The sequence below is a fragment of the Tachypleus tridentatus genome, chromosome 6 (assembly GCF_004210375.1).
Source record: "Tachypleus tridentatus isolate NWPU-2018 chromosome 6, ASM421037v1, whole genome shotgun sequence".
Lineage (NCBI taxonomy): Eukaryota > Metazoa > Arthropoda > Merostomata > Xiphosura > Limulidae > Tachypleus > Tachypleus tridentatus.
In genome coordinates, this window is record NC_134830.1 from 35,193,698 (window position 1) to 35,217,315 (window position 23,618).

At 34.7% G+C, this 23,618-nt stretch overlaps 1 protein-coding gene across 3 annotated transcripts in view; it reads left to right on the forward strand.

The window, feature by feature from the left end:
- LOC143252232 (E3 ubiquitin-protein ligase TRIM45-like) overlaps positions 1 to 23,618 on the forward strand; it is a 31,322-nt gene that overhangs the window by 6,591 nt on the left and 1,113 nt on the right. Inside the window, exons 1-6 of one of the 3 annotated variants that reach the window (XM_076504049.1) lie at positions 657 to 1,024; positions 4,029 to 4,108; positions 7,761 to 9,016; positions 12,548 to 12,782; positions 15,522 to 15,648; positions 18,623 to 18,749. In XM_076504049.1, the coding sequence (XP_076360164.1) occupies positions 4,029 to 4,108; positions 7,761 to 9,016; positions 12,548 to 12,782; positions 15,522 to 15,648; positions 18,623 to 18,749 (1,825 nt within the window). In that variant the 5' untranslated portion in view covers positions 657 to 1,024. Of the gene's footprint in view, positions 1 to 656; positions 1,025 to 4,028; positions 4,109 to 7,760; positions 9,017 to 12,547; positions 12,783 to 15,521; positions 15,649 to 18,622; positions 18,750 to 23,618 lie in introns of those variants that run through there. The other 2 variants (XM_076504050.1, XM_076504051.1) reach the window with 2 other exon arrangements.

Below are 23,618 nucleotides of genomic sequence, written 5' to 3' on the forward strand. Positions count from 1 at the left end.
TGTTTGTTTTGAATTTCGCGCAAAGCTACACGAGGACTATCTGCGCTAGACGTCCCTAATTTAGCAGTGTAAGACTAGAGAAAAGACAGGTAGTCATCACCACCCACCGCCAACTCTTGGGCTACTCTTTTACCAACGAATAGTGGGATTGACCGTCACATTATAACTTCCCACGGCTGAAAGAGTGAGCATGTTTGATGTGACGGAGATTTGAACCGAGACCCTCAGAGAGTCTGATGTATCCAGAAACATAATTGTCAGTTAGTAACTGTATAATATAATATAATTGTCAGTTAGGGTTGTATGTTACTCTGAGTCGTCAACAGCTAGAAACTGTATTAAAAAGAAACTGCAGAGTATTTAGTAGTGTAATTAAAAACGCAGTATGTTATTTGATGAAAAGTATGTTTATAACTATAGTTTATCAAACGGATAAAAAAATGTTATTTATATTGGGAAAACCCTTATCTTGCGCCCTAATTACAATGTTCACATTAGATGTTAAACCAACGTATCGCACGTGTAATACTTGAAATGTACACTTATTACGTAATCTAAGTACGATGTTTCTGGGAAACAGCTGAAACCTTATCGTTTAGAGGTATTTGATAAAAGAGGGCGCCTTTTTAGTTTCCTAAACAGGACTTTGACCTCAATACTGTTGCTGCTGAAGTTAGGGTAGGGATGAACGATTCCATGTGTAATAATAGCTGGTTGTTTAGATTGGGTGAGTGGGCCTGTGAGATTCGTCCCCGACTAGCTTCGTGGAATTGCATTAGTGCTTGACACATCAGCAAAAACAGGAGCGTGAGACCATTGTTAAACTGATTCTTAAAGCAGACTCTAACGTGATACTAAGGATGTGCTACAGAAAAGTGTAGCATCGAATCAAACCTGCGTGTTATCTTGGTCCACTAGTGGTTTCGACAGAATCGAATCAAACCTGTGTGTATTCGGGCCCACCCAATTAGTGTAAAAAAATAACCTGGTCGTTCTGCGCATACTGAGTAACAAAAGACAGCACGTGAGTTTTAATTTTCACTTTGATTTATCGATCTATTAAACTTACACCAGCTGGTCGAATGACCTCTTCCTAACTTAATAACAACTTCTTTTGATACCCCGCTGATAAATATTTTAATACAATCAGGGCCGCTCGAGCGAGTTTCGCTCCCACTGTATGTATGTTACTCTGAGTTTCAGTAGCTGTTGTTTGATTATTTCAGTTCTAACAGTTGAATGTTACCACGTTTCTTCAGTAAATACCAAGTAGTTGATAATAACAATGATAGTGGTAGCACGCAGAAGGTTTGGTAAATTATAGTAAAAGAAAGAAAGGACAAAACCTTGGTGATTTAAACAGGTATATCCGTCTTTTGTTTAACTATAGTTTACCAAATTGTAGAGCGTTTATTACAAGAAGTGAAAACTGTAAAAGTTCTATTATAAAAAGAACAATTGATAATTTGATGACTGTTTAGGTTACTTGTAGATGCAGCTGACAAAACAACGATGATTTATCATTAACGAAATAGTATGACAAACATTCTCTAAAAGCACAAGTTTAACTATTATGAGTTATGAGTGAGTTAAATTAAACTGAATTAAATTACACTTCACTTATGTAATCTAGTTGATTCTACTGTAACTGAGGTTTATGTAACTCATGATAGATGTAAAGCCTAGACCGCTATAGTTTATATTTGTTGTATTAAAACTAGCGTGATGACATTGGACGTGGCAGATGTTGTACGGTTAACAACTTAATACATATTCTGTTTTTGCTTGCACTCATAAATCATTGGAATATATAAACAACAAAAGCAAAATCTAAGGAACTTATTTAACAAGAAATCTAATGTATTAAAGGAACTGAACTAACAAAAAACCCAAGGTGTTAAAAAAACGTAACTAACAAGACACCTAAGGGATTAAAGGAACTTAAAAAAACATATATTTTTAAAGAAACTTCATTAACAGCAAATTTAAGGTGTTAAAGGAGATTAACCAACAAGAAACCTAAGATATTAATGAAACTTAATTAACAACAAACTTAAGGTGTTAAAAGAACTTAACTAACAAGAAACCTAATGTGTTAAAGGAACTTAACTAATAAGAAACCTACAGTGTTAAACTAACAAGAAGCCTAAGGTATTAAAGAAACGTAATTAACATCAAACCTAAGACGTTACAGAAAGTCAGCTAAATCATATAACATAAACATGGTGCACATCAGATAACATATACTGTATATGTACACAGAAAGTGACAGTGATTACGAATACAGTAGGCTTACAAGCTAAGTATATCATATATACTTAAAAACATATGGTAAATTTGGGTTTCTGGCAATAATTACCATCTTTATTGTTTTATTTTCATTTAAGACATTTTTTTCGGGAAGACTGAAGTGTTGATGTGTTAATTTGAAAGAAACATCCGTTCATGGATATTTAAAGAAACATTTTAGTGGTACCATATCCTGTTAACAAAATCCTTGTTTTGTTGTTGTTATTGATTTGCCCTTGGATATTTTTCCTAATGAGAAACATTATGCCCTGAAACCGTCAAGTGTTGTGGCACGTGGCCAAAAAAAAATAAAGAAAAGAAAGAAGATAGAACACTGCTTTCATTAATCTTTCGCGCTCTTAGGAGAAACAACTTCCTCGAAATGCGAAGAGAGATGACGTGTACTTTTCTACTGAAAATAATGCTATTCAGCTAGTTCTACTTTACTTACACCGAATTTTTTTTGACACCAAGTTGGACACAAGAAAGATTATTCTCACTCTTTGTGTGAAACCACGCTAACTAACTCTGACACCAAGTTGGACACAAGAAAGATTATTCTCACTCTTTGTGTGAAACCACGCTAACTAACTCTGACACCAAGTTGGACACAAGAAAGATTATTCTCACTCTTTGTGTGAAACCACGCTAACTAACTCTAATTGTTATACACATATGTCTTGTAGTCATTTGTTCATATCAGTGCTGAATAATTATATTTGTATATTTAGGTGTTAAACTTTAGTACTGTTTTAATTACTTTTAACGAAACACATCATTGTAAGTTAATATTATGAAAACCTATGCTATAACATTACTATGTTACTAAAAGCACTAACACAGCCTACCTCGAGAGTTGGGTGTCATGTTTAGTTGATGCACATAACATTAATAGAGAGTGGTTCCACTTCTGTTGCTCATTACGACCTAGTTTCTGTTAAGAACACTTGTTACCAGTCATTGGTGTACCTTTGATAGAATTGACTGTCAGGGATCTTGTAAAACAAATCCAAGTTTTGTAAAGTTTGAGATTTATCTCTTCTGTTAGTCACATCCCAGAAAGGTTGTTTAGATTCAGATTGCCAAACGTATGTTCTGAACATTAATTGTCGCAATCCACAACTGATCATCCGTGAAATCTAGCTTTTTGTTTTTGCTCAGTGGATGTGTTAGTTTGCTCTTCCGAGATGTTATTAAGTCCATGGATAATGGGTTTTATTTCGCAAAATGTGTTCTAAGTCCACATAGACTGAATGAAAAGTAATTTCTTTTGGACAGCCGTTCAATGTTTCACAACCTGCATTAGTACGTCCAGTGAGCTTCCGTTTCTTCACCAAAAATGAATTTGGTTAAAACTAGGTATGCTAGAATATACCAGACACTCATACTATTAATGACGGATAGAAAAGTGCCTTTGCAAGACGATGAACTATTTTCTTTTGGTATCTTACCTACAGATCTGTGAAGTTGCTAAGCTACGCAAAAATGCACTATAGGGCTCAAATGTAATGTCAGTCGAGAGTGTCCAGTTACTTATTAGGAATGTGCTGTCCCAATACTTTTGATAATGCAATGTAAATTATTAAAAAATGTTCATTAATCTTAAGATTTGAAGGGTTTGGTTAATGATATATAATAAGAAGTTCAACAAAATTAGTTATGTGAGTTTTAAGTTGTTACATTAGAAAGACAAATAAATAAAAATAATGAGATTATGATATTCTGTGCTTCTACATGAGATGGAAGAAATTTTAGACGATTTTCACGAAGTCCTCACATCTCTTCGTACTGCTGTGGAAGAATCCACCAACATCTTCAGGTACAGTGTCTGACTTTGTGGGAATTACATATTGGGGGAAGTAACAGACATGAGTTTTGTTTTTTTGTCAACTGTGTATTTGAGTTTTTGCATGACGACATCTAAAGCGCTGTACTGACCCAGTCTGAATCCATTCTACTCATGTGTTTTATATCAGTCTTGTGTTGAAGTGTTGTGAAAATTGTTTGTAGTGTCACCTGGTTTCATTTTGTGTGACATCAATGCTATTTTAGCCCTGAACAGTATCAAAATAACTGTCTTATAATAATATAATTTTATTCACATTAGTTTTACGTAGATTACTGCCAGAGTCATTAAATTAAATATTTCTGTCTGTTGAAGAAAATAAGTTGAGTATTGAATGTATTGTAGTGTATTTGTATTAATGAGGAATTGTTTATATTGAGGAGTTTTAACATTGAGCTTTCCTGTTATGTCCCTGTTATTAAGGATATTATTCATATGTAATCATGCGGGAGATTTTACAGACAAACCTCTGATGTCTGAATTGAAAACGGTCTTTTTTTTTTTTTAATTAACTGCTGAAAATTAGCTCGATACGAGAGAAAAGAATTATATAACATAATATAAAATACACAGTAAAAACATATTACATTTATCACAAGCGGTTAGATTGCAGCAGTAATCTCGCATTTGTTAAGATAAATCATTATTTAATTTATATATTGGGTTACAGAAAGAGACTGCTATACGACTTCTGCAGTTATTTGTTTGTGAACTTAATTAGTACTTCTATTCATGAAGCTTCTCTTAGGATTCATAGGTAATAATAATGTGTTTTTATAGAAAATCTGAAAGATCTGACTGATATGTAAAGATAGCTGGTGTAGACACAATTTCGTGTGTATAGGTTTACTTTTCAATGTAGATAATATTGCATTTGTATGGGTGTACGTCTTACACCTAAATGTTATTGCCTGTGCTTATAAAAAATTAAACTTTTTATGTAGACATTATTGTTTGTGTGTAGATTTACCTTTTTATGTCAACACTATTTCCTGTGTATAGGTTTACCTTTTTTTATGTAGACACTGTTGCTTGCTACGTTTTACGTAGGCGCTATCGTCAGTGTATAGGTTTTTTTTATTTATTCTGTTTTTCAAGTTTACCTCCCTTTCTTTAGAATCTTTAATGGATTGTCATAAAATTTTCTAATTTAAATCAAGCTGTGAAAGTGACTTTTAGGTCATTAACATATAAAACATTCTAAATTTGCATTATTCAAACATCGCAACACGTAAACATACATGGGATGATTTCTGTATTACATGTATTAGTCAGTAAACCTTTTAACTATACAGAGTTTTACCGTTACTGAGCCGGATTAACCCATTCCATAAAATTAATTTGCTCCTACACATTTTCATTCTTTAAATTTTATAATACATCATCTTATTCAGCTACACAAATCTTACAAACCCGATTGTCCACTACGACCCATAAAGTCGACCTACGAATTATTTAACTAAAACCGCTGTAAATATATGGTCTGAGCATTTTCTAAATATGTGACATCAGCAGGCTCCTTTTCCAAAGACTTTTTTAACTTTAAATATTTTATTAATCAACTAAACCATAAAGCCTTAGTAGCCAGTTTTGGTGTAATCTCCCTCTTCACCGAAGTTCCAACAACTGAAACCTGCAAGATAGCTTTAGAACTTTATATCCAAGACCCTAACCCATTGATACACATCCCCAGCAACCCTTATAGAATTCACTACCACCAAAACTAACTTTATGTTCAATAACAAAAACTACCTACAAATAAATGGCCTAAGTATGGGGAGTCCTCTGTCACAAGTTCCAGCCAACATTTTTATGACACGGATTGAATCTCGAGCGATCATTTCAGCCTTACACCCACCACTATACTGATACAGGTATGTTGATGATACAATTGCTGGATTCACATCTACAGAACACACACTTAGTTTTTTTTTTCAATCACGTTAACTCAATACACCCCAACATTAAGGTTACCTGTAAACAGGAAAAAACTAACCAAGTAGCATTTCTTAACCTCAAAATCACTAGAACCGATACACAATTCAAAACAGAAATCCACAGAAAAATTACCCATACTGACTCAGCGCATGAGACAAAACAAAAACTTAACATATTAAGAAACCAAATAAACACAGCCACAAAACTATGTTCACCTGATAAAATTAATGATAAAATCAACACTTCATCAACATCAACAAATTTCCTCAAAAACCGTGGAAACAATTATACACATGCACCTAGATCAACAACAAACACACAATAATAAACCCCAAGATACAACAAACTACAAAACCTTATACTGCTGCATACCATATGTTCCAGATATCAGCGAAAAAATAACCAACATTTGGAAAAAAACTTATAATAAAACACAACATTCCAGTAAACACCAAATTTATTCAAAAACTAGGTACAAAACTAAAGTCCATACTATGTAAAAATTACACTGACAAATTCAACACCAACATTATTTATAAAATACAACGCAACAATTACCAACTACTTCCATATTAGAAAAACAAGAAGAAAAATGAAAACTAGATTCAAAGAACACAAAAAAACACCTTCACACGCTTTTGAACACTGCAAATCAAATAAACACAACATAACCATAGAAAACACCCAGATACTAAGTAAGGAAACAAATATAAACAAACGCAAAATCAGAGAAGCCCTACTTAAACATCAACTAAAACCAAAATTAAACAGATATAAAGGAACACCTTTATACCTAAAATTAATTAATAACCTAACATTCAACTGCAACGCCCATACAATCCCGTACCCATTTATACTCTCGTCCCTAAGACATGTGTCCGGAAATGATCACTTGCAAACTCTCTCTTTCATATTTGAAGATGACGTAGGAAGGTCAAAACGTTGTCTTATCAACAAGTGTTAATATCCATACCAGCCGTTCTAAGAAACATAAAGAAGGACCTTGTGTTACCTAATAGTAGCTTCTAATATCCAATCTAATTGCGAAACCATATTTCTACTTACTTTCCGTATAAATTTGAAACAATATGTTTATTAAAATGTTAAACTGTATCAGAATTTTACAGATATTTAAATCCCAAGACACGTTTCACCTGCAAGGCTTACAATCGGCAAATGATCTTTAAACGTTTCGTTCAGGTTTCACTCATATCTTTAGATTTTTTGAAAATTTGGGAACGTGCTCTATTAGTAATAAAATTGTATAGTTGAGTTATGATTGAATTGTGTTATTTTGGCATAAATATATCGGAATTTTGAGACTTAGTTATTTGAAAACCAAATACCTTTGAGTAAGAATACTGAAATATCGTATGACTTTGAAACTGAAAATTATCTCAAATTTCTTTAATTTATAGAGAAACTTTCTAAATAAAAACACAAAAAATATTGTTGATGAGCTAGGAACTTCAATTATTTAGTATGTCATAGTTTCTTGCTCAGAAGAAAACTAAAGTTAACGCACAGATAAAGAAATGATTGAAATGATTTTACAACACAGTAACTAACTCTCAAGTGTTTTAAAATTGTGTGAGGAGAGTTTTCTTGCACAAAACTTATTCTAAAGCTATATTTTAGTGTCTGTTTTTAATACGTTTTGTTTAAACACGATTGTATAATGATACAGAATGTCCAGCCTCATACCCAGAACAGAAAAACATCAGACTATTTGTGGGTTGTGTCATCGCGAGTACCAAGAACCACGACTCTTACCTTGCCTTCACACTTTTTGTACCGAGTGTCTGACTACGTTAGAACCTTTAGGGCCTGCAAGCAATGACATATTAAAACATTCTCTTGACAGCCTTTCTCGTTTATCTTCGAAAGGTGGTCTAGCTTCCGAGTACGAGAAAACAAAATCTAGTCTAAGACATTTTTTGACTTGGAGAAAATCAAGTTGCCGAGATGGCAGGTCCGCCCGTGCATTTACAGTGCTCTGTCCTACCTGTCACAGTATGGTGGATGTGAACGGGGATGGCGTTCGTGGATTGACTCCAAATTATCTCCTTCAGCGTAAACTTACAGCAGACAATTTACATAGTACATCGAAACCGTTTAAATGCGATTTGTGCACTGTGTCAGCTGAAGCAACGAATTACTGTCAACACTGTGCTGCATTCCTGTGCTCATTCTGTGCAGAGGCTCATCGTCGCCAGAAGCAGAGTTCGTCTCACTCTTTGTGGACCTCAGAGGAAGCACGCAAGAAGGAAGTTTTTACCGGACGCACGAAACACACTTGTTTGCTTCACACGTCCTCAGTTGTCACGAGTTGGTGTGAAGTGTGTCAACATGTGTTATGTGACAACTGCAAGCTTGACAATCACGCGGATCACGAAGTAAGTGATCTTCGTAACGTTTATGAAAGTAAAACGCACTTCTTAAAAAATATGGTGACCCGTGTGGTGGAAAGGAAGAACGATATTCAAAGTGCACTTCAAAAACTCCAGGACGTCGAAAAGCAGCTTCACGTACAAATTAAACACACGCGAGACGAGGTAGAGACGTTTATTTCTCAATACATGGCAGCCATTGAAGCCCACCACCAGTATTTACTCCAACATATTCAGAAAATAGAAGTTGGCCGACAACGGGTACTACGACTACAGAGGGTACAGTTAGATCAACTTTGTTCGGATCTGAATCACTGGGAAACATTCGTAGAAGAGCTCCTAGAAGAAGGAGAAATCCCGGAAGTAATGGGAGTATACAACGTAGTCCAGAAACGTCTGTGCCATCTATCCCGTCTCAAGCCGCCATTACAACCTCGCGCAACTCCAGAATTACATTTCTTATCTCAAGAAGAAGCAGATAGCATGAACGGGTACATTTTGTACGGCGTGATTTCTTCACAGATTGCATGTCCTTCTCGGTGTTTTATCAATGGTGAGTATGTATTATTCATAAATTTATCACTTTCGTTTTGATTTTAATTTTAGAAGGTTTGTGTGTGTGTGATACTAATTCAGTTGAACATTTGTTTAAGCGAGACTCAAATTTCGAACGGCATTAAATCACCTATTACAGCTATTGATTGGCTTGTTTAGCTGAAATATAAAAAAAGAAAAAACTATATTTTTTATGGAAACTTGAAAATAGAGTACGTTATATCGGGTTTAGAGAACGTAACTTCTCGTTGTTTTTTAAGCATTCACTAAAACTGGCTTTGAGCCCTTCACACACAAGCACACATAAATAAAATGCGGGTTATTAAACGATTGTTGCATTTACAAATTTGTACAAAATCCGTAAAAATTATTAACGACATTTTAAATTATGTATTCAAAAACAAACAACAAGATCAAACCATTCTGACATCTTTCTACAGATCTATATTCTTTTTTTTATTGTTATTGCTGATTTTGGAATAAAACAAAACTAGTTCTAGTTGTATTTAATGTCCCTCTCTACTCAGTGGCACAGCAACAAGTCTTAAGGCTCATACGGTGGTACAGCAGCAAGTCTAAAGGATCATACGGTGACACAGCAACAAGTCTAAAAGCTCATACAGTGGCATAGCAACAAGTCTAAAGAACCATACAGTGGCACAGCAACAAGTCTAAAGAATCATACAATGGCACAGCAACAAGTCTAAAGGCTCATACAGTGGCACAGCAACAAGTCTAAAGGATCATACAGTGGCACAGCAACAAGTCTAAAGGCTCATACGGTGGCACAGCAACAAGTCTAAAGAATCATACAGTGGCACAGCAACAAGTCTAAAAAATCATACAGTGGCACAGCAACAAGTCTAAAAAATCATACAGTGGCACAGAAACAAGTCTAAAGGCTCATACGGTGGCACAGAAGCAAGTCTAAAGGATCATACAGTGGCACAGCAACAAGTCTAAAGAATCATACAGTGGCACAACAACAAGTCTAAAAGTTCATACGGTGGCACAGCAGCAAGTCTAAAAGCTCATACAGTGGCACAGCAACAAGTCTAAAGGCTCATACGGTGGCATAGCAACAAGTCTAACGAATCATACAGTGGCACAGCAACAAGTCTGAAGGATCATACAGTGGCACAGCAACACGTCTAAAGATTCATACAGTGGCACGGCAACAAATCTAAAGGCTCATACGTTAGAAACTGGGTTTTTGCTGACAGTGGCGAGCACAGCACAGATAGCTCATCGTATAGCTTCGTAATTAATCGAAAACAAGTAGTTGAGTTAAACAAGAACACCATATTTTAGTTTGGGTTTTAACCCAAAATTTATTTTAATGATTTGAGAATCTTGCTAAAGATTTGGCGTCATCGATAGTTTTGAATGACAGTAGTTCATATACAGGTGTCAACTTCTAAACGTGTTATTCATGTTTGCATAATTTCTCAAATGTTTTACGATTTTAACATCGTAAACAAGTTACATAACATCATGTAACAGCATGATATTATATTATATACTAATATATATTAGTATATACTGTATATACTAATACACTAATTAGAAGGGGTGTTCCACAAACTCTTGGCCATGTAGTGTATATATGAGTATGGATATTATGTAGGATTTGTTTTATTTCAGTTACAAATCAGATTCGTGGTGAATATCATATCGCTGATTGTCTCATTAACTTTTCATTTGTTTATCAAAAGGTTTACAATACTCATAAGTATTGCCTTTCTTAACGCAGCAGTACTTGACAAATAACTTATTTTTTTTAGATGATTTGCACTTTTACATGCTCGAATTTTAATCAGACAAGTTGCAGACCATTCTTTGTCTTGCGCTTCCACTGGCTTAGAGGCGATTCAATGAGCCTATAACTCCAAAAATCTGGTTTCGATACCCACTGTGAGAAGAATATATACAGACAGCTTATTCTTCATGTGTCTTCATATTTAACAACAAACAAATACTCATTACTTTGCTGAAATTCTAAATGACTTTATGAAATAAGTCATTTTATTTGTCGTAAAACTTTATAGTTTATAGTAGTTAAATGATATCAAACATCTAATTTCGATGAACTTGGATAAATGGTCTCGATCACAGTAAGATAACAATATTTGTCTACGAAAATGTGATAGAAATGAGCTCGAATTACTAATACAGACACACTACATGGCCCAAAGTATGTGGACACCCGACCATCACACCCATATGTGCTTCTTGAACATCTCATTTCAAAACCATGGGCATTAATATAGAGTTAGCCTCCCTTTGCTGCTATAACAGCCTCCAGTCTTCTGGGAAGGCTTTTCACTAGAATTTGAAACATTGCTGCGAGGATTCGCTCCTATTCAGCCACAAGAGCATTAGTGAGGTCAGGCGAGAAGGTCTGGTTCGTAGTCGGCGTTTCAATTCATCCCAAACGTATTCGATGGGATTGAGGTCAGGGCTCTGTGCAAGCCAGCCAAATTCTTCAGCACTACCTTCGGCAAATCATGTCTTAATAGACCTCGCTTTGTCCATGGGAGCATTTTGATGCTGAAATAAAAAAGAGCCTTCCCCAAACTGTTGCCACAAAGTTGAAAGCACACAATTCTTTAGAATGTTATTGTATACTACAACATTAAGATTTCCCTTCACTGGAACTGAAAAGTCTAGCTCAAATCATGAAAAACAGCCCCAGACCATTATTCCTCCTCCACAAAACTTTACAGTCGACACTATGCATTCAGGCAGGTAGTGTTCTCTTGACATCCGCCAAACCCAGATTCGTCCGTCAGACTGCCAGATAGTGAAGCGTGATTCATCACTCCAGAGGACGCATTTCTATTGCTCCAAAGTCCAATGGCGGTGTGTTTTATACCACTCCAGCCAACGCTTCGCATTGTGCAGAGAGATCTTAGGCTTGTGTGCTGCTGTTCGGCCATAGAAACGCATTTCATGAAGCTCTCGACGAATAGTTCTTGTGCTGAAGTTACTTCCAGAGGCAGTCTGAAACTCGATAGTGATTGTTGCAACTGTGAACAGACAATTTGTATGCACTACGCGCTTCAGCACTCGGCGGTCCTGTTCTGTAAGTTTGTGTGGCCTACCACTACGTGGATGAGCTGTTGTTGCTCCTAGACGTTCCCATTTCACAATAACAGCACTTACAGTTGACCGGGGCAGCTCTAGCAGGGCAGAAATTTGACGAACTGATTTGTTGGAAAGGTGGCATCCTATGTCAATGACACATTGAAAGTCACTGAGCTCTTCAGTATGACCCATTCTACTGCCTGTGTTTGTCCACAGAAATTTCATAGCTGTATGCTTGATGTTATGTACCTGTTAGCAATGGGTGTGGCTGAAATAGCCGAACCCACTAATTAGAAGGGGTGTTCCACAAACTCTTGGCCATGTAGTGTATATATGAGTATGGATATTATGTAGGATTTGTTTTATTTCAGTTACAAATCAGATTCGTGGTGAATATCATATCGCTGATTGTCTCATTAACTTTTCATTTGTTTATCAAAAGGTTTACAAACTGTAAAAGCTCACCATAAGACGGAAGTAATCTTATTCGTGAGAGACTCGGAAGATAAACCCGTGACTCACAACAGGACCAACATTGAAGCTAAATTACGTCGTTTTACTAACAACACAGACTCCAGACAGTCAACGCTAAGGAAATCTCAGTTCTCCCTGGAACTTTCCAAACAGCTGATTTTACAACATGTGAACGCTCAGGAAACAGACCTTTCAGGTATCAGGTATGAAAATACAAATATATGCGAACATACAATGTAGCCATACTTTTATTACGTTCTTATATATATATTAGAATGCGTTATTTCATCAGTGTTAAAGATATTTTCATTTCATAGAGGAGGATATAGTTTAATATTATATTAGCAATATGCAGACATTTGATATTACGAATATTTCTACAAAGGGTAAAATAATAAGTTTAAACTAACGTTTCATTTAAAAATAATTATGTAAACTGGTCGAACTATCGCTATCACTCGGGTCTCTATCCATTATAAAGTTATTATGTAAACTGGTCGAACTATCGCTATCACTCGGGTCTCTATCCATTATAAAGTTATTATGTAAACTGGTCGAACTATCGCTATCACTCGGGTCTCTATCCATTATAAAGTTATTATGTAAACTGGTCGAACTATCGCTATCACTCGGGTCTCTATCCATTATAAAGTTATTATGTAAACTGGTCAAACTATCGCTATCACTCGGGTCTCTATCCATTATAAAGTTATTATGTAAACTGGTCGAACTATCGCTATCACTCGGGTCTCTATCCATTATAAAGTTATTATGTAAACTAGTCGAACTATCGCTATCACTCGGGTCTCTATCCATTATAAAGTTATTATGTAAACTGGTCGAACTATCGCTATCACTCGGGTCTCTATCCATTATAAAGTTATTATGTAAACTGGTCAAACTATCGCTATCACTCGGGTCTCTATCCATTATAAAGTTATTATGTAAACTGGTCGAACTATCGCTATCACTCGGGTCTCTATCCATTATAAAGTTATTATGTAAACTGGTCGAACTATCGCTATCACTCGGGTCTCTATCCATTATAAAGTTATTATGTAAACTGGTCGAACTATCGCTATCACTCGGGTCTCTATCCATTATAAAGTTATTATGTAAACTAGTCGAACTATCGCTATCACTCGGGTCTCTATCCATTATAAAGTTATTATGTAAACTGGTCAAACTATCGCTATCACTCGGGTCTCTATCCATTATAAAGTTATTATGTAAACTGGTCGAACTATCGCTATCACTCGGGTCTCTATCCATTATAAAGTTATTATGTAAACTGGTCGAACTATCGCTATCACTCGGGTCTCTATCCATTATAAAGTTATTATGTAAACTAGTCGAACTATCGCTATCACTCGGGTCTCTATCCATTATAAAGTTATTATGTAAACTGGTCGAACTATCGCTATCACTCGGGTCTCTATCCATTATAAAGTTTAATCTTGTACCCATACTAATTATCCGTTAGTTTCAACAAATTATCTTCCATTGAATAAATAACACAAATGATATCACATGAAACTTGGATTATAACGCATGTTACAACTTTTGTTCCACGTCGTTTGCTCTTTCAGAATTCGACAAACTTATTGAAATTCGAAGTTACGATTTTGAAAATGCCCATCTGGTAACGCATAAAATCGTAATACGAAAAACAATATTTATATATATGATTATAATATAATGTTATAATATAGGAACAGGTGTTCTTTCATCCTTTGAAACTTTTATAGGCGTATGGATTGACTTTAAAGTTGTGAAACAGAAACATCCAAGTTTAACAGAATTATCACCCGTATTTTATGTTTTGACTTGTTATGGCATTCTGTTACACTTATCGCATAGATAGGTTATGTGAAGTTTACTCTACAGTTTATTTGTGGACGCTTTCCTTCTGGTTATTGGACCAGCAAACTTTATTTCCATTAAAATATTGTTTATGTTTTCTTAAAAACAAATATTTTGAAAATCTATTCTTGTTTCATCTTACAAGTTTAAGTTTAGTTAAAATATTTGTCAGTCGTGCTTACACAATTATAAGCAGGTAAGATAACTTTCCCGATGAAATAAATAGTATCAAAAAACTTCTAAAACGCAATAAGTTTCGTCAGTAGTAATATGAATATAAAAAGTAAATAAACTGACCACCCCTAAAGTCATGAACTTTATGTAACCAGAGAAACCTGTAATAATACTGTTACTATACTTAGGGTAGCATTCAGAAGGTATTAAAAGAGCTAGTTTTAATATTAGTTCATTTACAGATTGAAATTAAGCATATTTTGAAGTCTATCGTTATAACGAAAGAACTTTTAATTTTGAGTATATAATCCCCGAAAATAAGAAGTAATTTGTTATTAAAATAACAAATTGAGCTGAGGAATATGGAAGTCCAGCTATTAAATGGTTCCTGTATAAAAAAAAGCCTATTCCTGAAAACCATCAAAACACGCCAATAGACTTATGAGTAATATGAATGTAACCATATGGTAAACCTAACTGATGTTGAGGAAAAACTATGAAGTTTGGGAGAGTCTGAGACTGAATTCAGTGGTACTGTTATTCTGTGGTACTATTCCTTTTGAAAGTCTTTATATTAGTTAATTAGACATCAGAAGGAAGAGCAGAACTGTCAAATCTACTAGCTCCAGTAAGTAACAAATCGCCATATTTCATTTTTAAAAAATTAAGAGGAAACTCAGAGAAAATACATAAACCCAGCAAATGTAAGCTTATGATAAGTTCACAATAAACACTTTATCAGCTTTTGTAATACGTTTTTTCAGGAAAACAAACATGCTTTGGTTTTCGTATTCCCATGTGACTTTAGCGATTATATAGTTTTAAATTTAAATATAATAAAAAATATATACTGTTATAACACAAGGATAGAGATAATATTAATTCGTAAACTACTTCTTCATTAGCACAACTTGTTGCCAGGAACATGTTGAAGTGTTAGCTCAAAAAGATGGTTCTTATATCATGACCTTCACAATGACCCAGACCGGTCACTTTTGGCTACATGTGAGAGTGAACGGACAAGATATTAAGGTCAGTATAAATTTTTTCTTGTACAATATATAAGGTTTTGTTTCTTCTTTGTTACAGAACAAGTTTACGTTCGGTTACAGAAAGATCCATATGTATTTACAAACTTCCAAAAGAGCAGTCAAATAATTAACGATGTTACAACACAGTAATCGATATTCAACTAATGAAACAAAGGTTTCATATCTCTATTCATTTGCTTATATTTTTTGTTAGAATGAGGAAGATCTGCAGCTTTCTAATTTTGCAAAGGAAACATTCTGTCGTTTCCAGAAAGCTCCACGTGTGCACAACACAGACACACAGTATCTGATGATAGAAAGCTTTCCTTCATCTATTGGCTTGAAGAAAATGAAAGTTTAACACATTCAAAAAAATTGTGAAAACTTAAATGATGTGCATATTTTCACATTCGACGCTCATTAAAGGCTACTGAGGTCTAGATTTCATTGTCAACACCCATAAATGCCGAATATATATATCTGTTAAAATAGTTCAGTATGTTAGATATTAACATAAATATATTGCGTAAAAGCAAAGAACGACCTAAGACACCATTACATTCATTACAACTATCCTAGCATCACTACTAATATCAAGTCAGTAAGCTACTTTCTCTGTAGTGTTCGTACGGTCAATTTAACATGATGACACCACTGTATTTCACGAAAATGGCATCTTTGTAGGACCTCAATGCCAAAAAGGAAAGACTCCATCAAATCAATATGCCATTTGCTCCACAACTTACAAGTTTGAAGGGGGGATATAGTCTTGTTGCTTGACTGATTCACTAAATATCTACAGCTGTATAAAATGTCCCATATATCTTCAACCCACGAATGTTTTTCAAGCATATTTAGGTAACACATTTAAAATAAATGTGCTAAAAGTTTTGTGCTTCCATTTAAATAAAGAACTCCCAACAAAAGTACAGCGTAGCCTAAAAGCCAGACCAAATCAAAATTTTGGCCCACTAAATAATCGAGAATCAGAAATCTGTACTTAACAGCGGTTTATCTATTTCTTTTTTTTGTTTTTTGTTAGAAGCCTTTTAAAATGTTCAGAAAAATACCTGTCTATTTTGAATTGAAGTTTGTGAGTAGCGGGGTAGAGGGGGTCAAAGTTTTGATCTAGGCCCAAGTCACAAAATTTACTAATAATACAACACGATTTTTTTCGAGTCTATTCAGCTAATAAATAAACCAGTATGTTTTTTTAAAAAAGGTTTTACGGTTTAATTTCAGTTTAATATGACTGGAAGACCAAATTACCCTGCAGGTGTAATGTAATGAAATGTTTTCTGCGTCTTGCCAGTTTTGTCCGAGGAACTGCCTGCCTTGCTGATTCTTTAGTTACCTATTGTAGATAAAGTTATTATATTCTCATCGCTTGAGCTTGTTGCTAAGAAACAGAGGATCGACATCTTTTTACAGATGGCTATTCAATATTCTTGGATTACAGGTAAGAAGAGGCTACAACATGAAACTAAACACTGGTTCAGTATTGATTTTAGGAACTCACTATGGTCGAATTAGCACTTTATTAAAAATAAATGGATACAAAACCTTTGAAATGTTTATAATCGATGCAGTTATATTTTTTCTGACTGGTTCACGTGAACCGGTGTAAAACCGGTCTAAATTCGCATCCGAGTATGAACAGGAACTTACGTTGTTGCTCTACTATTAACAGCTTTTATAAAGTTCTGCGTTTTTGGGCTTTTGAAAGTTGTTTGTTCATATTAACGGTTTATGAAAAGCACGTAAAGAGGATGAAACAATAACATAATCCAGTGGATTAAGAAAAGATTCCTTTGGTGGAAATTCTTTAATTAGAATCATAATATGGATGGACTGGTCTGATTTGTTTTGAATTTCGTGCAAAGCTATAAGAGGGCTATCTGCGCCTTCTGTCCCTAATCTAGCAGTGTAAGACTAGAAGGAAGGCAGCTTGTCATCACCACCCATTGCCAACTCTGAGGCTACTCTTTTACCAACGAATAGTAGGATTGACCGCAGGGTAATAACGTTCCCAGGGCTGAAAGGACGATCATATTTGGTGTGACGGGGATTCGAATCTGCGACACTCCTATTACGAGTTTAAACACCCTAATCACCTGACCATGTGGGGCCCAGACTAGAAGGAAAGCAGTTAGTCAAAACTACTCAGCACTACTTCTTGGACTACTTTTTTTATCTAAAGACTAATTGGATTGAACGTAACATTTTAAAGTCTCCGTGGTTGTAAGGGCATGTTCCGTGACGGAAGCTCGAATCATCGATCCGGAGATTGTGACTCGACTGGCCTAATCATCATGCCCCATACCCCCATCCTATAACATAAAAATATATATAGAAGACGAAAGTGGCTTCAAAGCTAAAGTCATTTGCTCCCTGTATTGTTATCGTACATTGTGTACGTGTTCTTACTAAGCACCAAATCTTTAAATATATCAAATTTAATTACATAGTGCCATTAACATAAGTAAAAAAATCATGCATACGAATATTTCAATAAAACAGTGAATCAATTTGTTGGAATTCTCATCTATTCAGACAATCCCACAGTCGATCTCAAAACAGTGTAATAATTTAATAATTATAACCACTTATGCGAAATATGTATTTATTTTAATAATAAAATGACTTCAGTTTATTGAATTAGTTATTAATTCAATACAAACACCACAATACGTATTTAACTTGTATACGGACGTGATCGCCGATCCCAAACACTGTATAGACGTGCTGTAATAATAACAATAACTGGTTAAATCCAAGTATTAACACCCAAATACGTTAACAAGTAAAACGTGATATTTTACTTAAGTACACATTTTAGTTTAAAAAATACGAAAATAAAATAGAACATACACATTTGATAAACTGAACCATGGATAATACAAATAAAAAATCCGATTATTTCCATTAAACCCATTAACTACAGTGAGTACAGATATATTCCTTGTTCTTCCTAGGGAAGTCCGTTTCCGCTGATTGTTTATCCGCCTGGAAAAAGGCACTCTGGTCTATATCACTGTTGTTCCTTTTGTTCAAGTGGAGGTTCACGAGACGCCCGTTGTGCTTGTAACGGGAAAATCCCAGGTATGTTGGGTAGGAAAAAACAAAAACTCAAAGTGTACGAGATAAAAAAAAATTGTTTTGCTAACATGGAAGACAATAAGTTACGAGTTGTTTCAAGGAAGATTTCTATGTATAAATTCAGTAATGTGTTTAAAAGGAGGTAGACAGGAAGTCATGCGTAATAGTTAGTCAATATATTTGTTATAATTGGATTAGAAAATTAACTTCGGCTAATGAACAAACAAGCTGATATTGTGTTTGTTCGTTGGGAACTAAACACAATGGGCTTGCTGGGCTTTGCCCATCATGGAAATCGAAACGCCGTTTCTTGCGGTGCGAGTCCGCAGACATACCGCTGTGCCTCTGGATGCATTGTTTGTTTGTTTTTTAGTTTAATAATAATTATATGATGGTGGTTGTTTATCCACTAGATTTGTTTTATGGAAAAAGCTGCAATGTTTATCTGAAAAGTTCTGAACATTATATCCCAGTTTCACATAGCTCAAAATTATTTGTGTTTAAGTGCAGATGATTATATATGTTATATTTTAAAAAAATCATAGCTTTATCACATCATTACAAACCAAGTCCCTGCATTCGATTCTGCTCTTGTTTTCCCAAGTTGATAAGTACCTCTTTGTTTTCCAATGCCAGTAAGTACAAACGATACCCTCAATCATGCAAGTTCTAAATCCCAATCTGAACACATCTTTAAGACCTGAGCTTATGAATATCTTGTGTCAGAAAGTACTGTGCATACCTTTCTCAAAATCGATCGGTTTTCGACGGTATCACAATAACTACAAATTACCAAACAATTTATAAATTTAATTCTGATAGATTCCATTTCAACATGAATTTATACCGACTGTGGTTTGTTTTTACATGGCTTGCATATTTAGATATTCAAAGTCATTTTAATATAGCTGAGTCATATGAGTTAATAGTTGGATTTCAGGGGAATGTGTAACGGATTTAGAATTACATATTTATTTTAAGATCGACTTTGTTTAAGCTAAATTTATATTTGGAAAGTACGTAACTGATACTCTTAAACCTGTGTTGCGAAATTCTCCTCTATTCATTAGTTGTAGAAGTTTATCGAGTGTAATAATCAACAATGTATATGTGTATGTAAAAAGCCAGTATTGTTGTGCAGACTGAAATTTGTAGAAGCTTGCATCACGCTTATAAAATTAACCAACGCTATGCGCCAAGAGACAGTATATATCAAGGGTTTGCAACCTACGGCCCGCCAGCCGAAATCATCCGGCCCTAAGTCCCCAAACGAAATATCACATCCAACAAGCCCGTGGTGGCCCTAAAAATGAATTCATGTTTGTAACTTAATATGGCCCTCCATCTTCTCACAGACATGGCCTCTGGCCCCTGTGCGGTAAGAGATTGCTGACCCCTGGTATATATTATTGGTTTGCTGTATACAATTTGTATACTATATACCTCGGAAGCTATAACTGCGATAAACGCTTATTAATCGGGAAACTACAGATATTTGACCAGGATCGTTTACAGATTTCGAACATTACAAACCGTTTAACTTCAACGGATTAGCATTGGATGTTAGTATCTTTAGGAAAACATTATATAACTTTAGCTGTGAAAAATTAAGTGCAGTCAGCGAAGAGCTAGCTAGCTCCCCGTTAAGTAAATTGTGCCGACATAAACTCGAAATTAATTCACTCATCGTGATCCCAGGGAAGTTCCGAATCACATTGAAGACTCAATATTTTTTGTAAGTTTGCAAAATTTTTGTATATAACTCATTGTATGTAATAATTGTTATTACAAATTATATGGTTGCTTATGTATTAAAATACACTAGTATCAAGAAAGAATACGGTGTATAACAATCTTGCAAAACTACACAGTGGGCTGACTATCTACGCTTTGTCAACCATGAGTATATAAAACAATTTTTCTCGCATAAGCCATCAAGATTATCGCTGAATCATTAAGTGATTTAATTTCCAAAAAAGGTGTACTTCACTGACAGATGCGCATTTAAGTGCTGGCACACAGGGCACATATTCCAATTCTATTTAACAGTGCCCCGAAATCCCAGTAGGTTTCGTGTAAATTCAGAACAGAAAACCATAATTGGTGTCATACCGACAAGGCCCCAAACCTCGACAATTTTAAGCACCTAGCGACACCTCTATTATGTACGTTGTTTAACATGATGGTCATGGGCCTGAAAGATTCAGATAAGTTGAAAAGAAAGCCAAGAAGTCAGGGGAAAAATTATGAAACTTAACTCCTCCCAGAACTTGCCCAGCATAGAGATTTTAAGGCTTAAGCCCCAAGAAGCTGTCACCACTCAAACTAATTAAAACATAATTCTAGTATAATATAGTTTAGTTCACGTAACGTCTCCAAACAGATTATTTGCATTCTGAAACACGTTAGGTTCGCTGTAAGCACATACCTTTTTCCAAGACTTCACACTCAGGTAGGTAAATTGTTGGTATATTTTAACATAGTTTTGATTAGTCGCTCTGTGCTGTTTTATCTGTTAATAATTAACTAAATTAATGTATTTGAGGCGTGCCTGAAGACTGTGGATCTGTCACTAACAAATTGATAAAAACAGTGTTCAAAAAACTAGTAACTAACTTAAGCCTTTCTTTAGTGATTACGATGACTATAATTAAAGAATTTCTTAACAGCATTTATACGAGTTTTGATCATGGCCCGGCATGGCCAAGCGTGTTAAGGCGTGCAACTCGTAATCTGAGAGTCGCGGGTTCGCATCCCCGTTGCCCCAAATATGCTCGCCCTTTCAGCCGTGGGGACGTTATAACGTGACGATTAATCCCCCTATTCGTTGGTAAAAGAGTAGCCCAAGAGTTGCCGGTGGGTGGTGATGACTAGCTGCCTTTCGTCTAGTCTTACAGTACTAAATTAGGGACGGCTAGCACAGATAGCGAAATTCAAAAACAAAACAAGTTTCGATCACAGAGCAGCATAAATTTAGAAAGGAAAGATCATGTCTTGAGAATTTGCTGGATTTCTTTGAAAGTTTACGTTTACCCCGGGCTTGGGTATAAAATGGATGTGGTATAATTTAGTGTTTATAAAGCTTTTGATAAAGTGTCGTGAACGGAGATTTCTTAAGTTTGATGGTGAAAGAAATAACTAGTTCGAGAGTTGTTTGGATAGAGAAGATTAATATAAACGGTGTTAAGTTAGCGGATTAACTAGTAAAGACCGATTCAAGGTCGATTAGTATCCATATTTGCAATGGTACTTTTTTAAAGACAGAATTTCTGGAACAATAGAAAAGAATTATAACAGCCGACTCTGCAATTTACAAGCCCACTTGTTTCAAAGTTAGAACAGTACTCTAGCCGTTATTAAGAATGATCTATATTCAGTAGAAATAATTTAACAGTGTATCTTGTGTGCGTTTGTTGTTTTTGCTTTAGTTTAGTCAGGGCTAAACATTACTGGAATTTATTACATCAATAAATAAATACATATGAAACTTTTCTCGTTTTCGTCAGCGAAGTTAATAATGAAACATTCATTAAGTTTGTTAAATCTGTGGTTCACGTATTCTTAATGGGATTTTTAAATTGTACACCAAAGGTGTTAAAGTTTTGGAGAGATTTGGAGCTAATCTAACACCTGGCAGATGCCTTTTTAATAAATTATTAGATACGAGGTTGTACATACTGATTATTTATTAATTATTATATTAATATAATTAATAATTATTAAGTATTGCAAATCTGCAGAGAAAACTAGAAAAATTAATGAGGAATAATTGTGATGTGCGGACTGGTTCCTTCAAAAACCTAATTATATTTACTTTATAAATATAGATTCAATATTTTGTCTACTGTCTGGTTGCAGTATTTAAAGATATTTGTCTGAAGTACCACAGGGTGAAATAAAATGTGGTCTCAAGTTTTTATTACATAGGTAACATCCTCATGTACTTTTAATAAAATAGAATTACCAAGAAAGTCTGATATATTTAGTGTCATAGGCACATATGGGCAGGTCTGAAAAATCTGTAATTTTGCCCAGAAAAAAAAAAAAAAAAAAAATATATATATATATATATATGTGTGTGTATGTATATAATTTGTTATAAACAAAAACAAGCCCAAACAAAAAACAAAGCTGCTACACTACTAAAAAATTTCCCCAAGGTACAGGCTATAATGTGGGATATAAAATGTACCATTGTAGGTTTTGAAGGTTACTGATGTAGTGGGACCCAAATTACGGTGGGGATACACCGTCTATCAGTCTTAACCTCTTTTTTGTCAGTCTCATGTAAAGAATTATTAAATGATAAAATAATCAAAGGAATAGACAGAAATTAGGAGGGTGAGATGTGGGTATTCAAACCCACAACATTCCACATCTATATCACCCTCCTCTGCTTGCAGACAGTTGTGGGAAGGTGATTGCTTTCCAAAGTAAAGAAGAAAATAAAATAACAAATAAATAATATGGTATTACCACTTTGGAATAAGTGTGTTAAACATGTTTCTCTTAAAATTTATGAGTTATATTAATATAAAAAAAAATTCAGTTGAAAAATACTGGTGTGAAAAAAAAAAAGTTATAATTTAGTATTTCCAGACTGTAGGTTATGTGCCTATGTTAACCAATCGTTCAATGCCCATTGGTTCAGAATTATGACAGTTATTAATTTGCATATTCTAATAGTTCCTTATGTTTTTAGTCAGCTTTCTCAGCATTTTTATCTGTACTTTGTTAGCATTTTATAGCATTTATTTCTATTATCATACATTTCTAGAATGTAAATTTTGTTGGTCTGTGTATCAACATAATTTTGATTCTGTGTTTTCCAGAAAAATGATCTATCTGTACTGGTATATATAGATGGGAGGT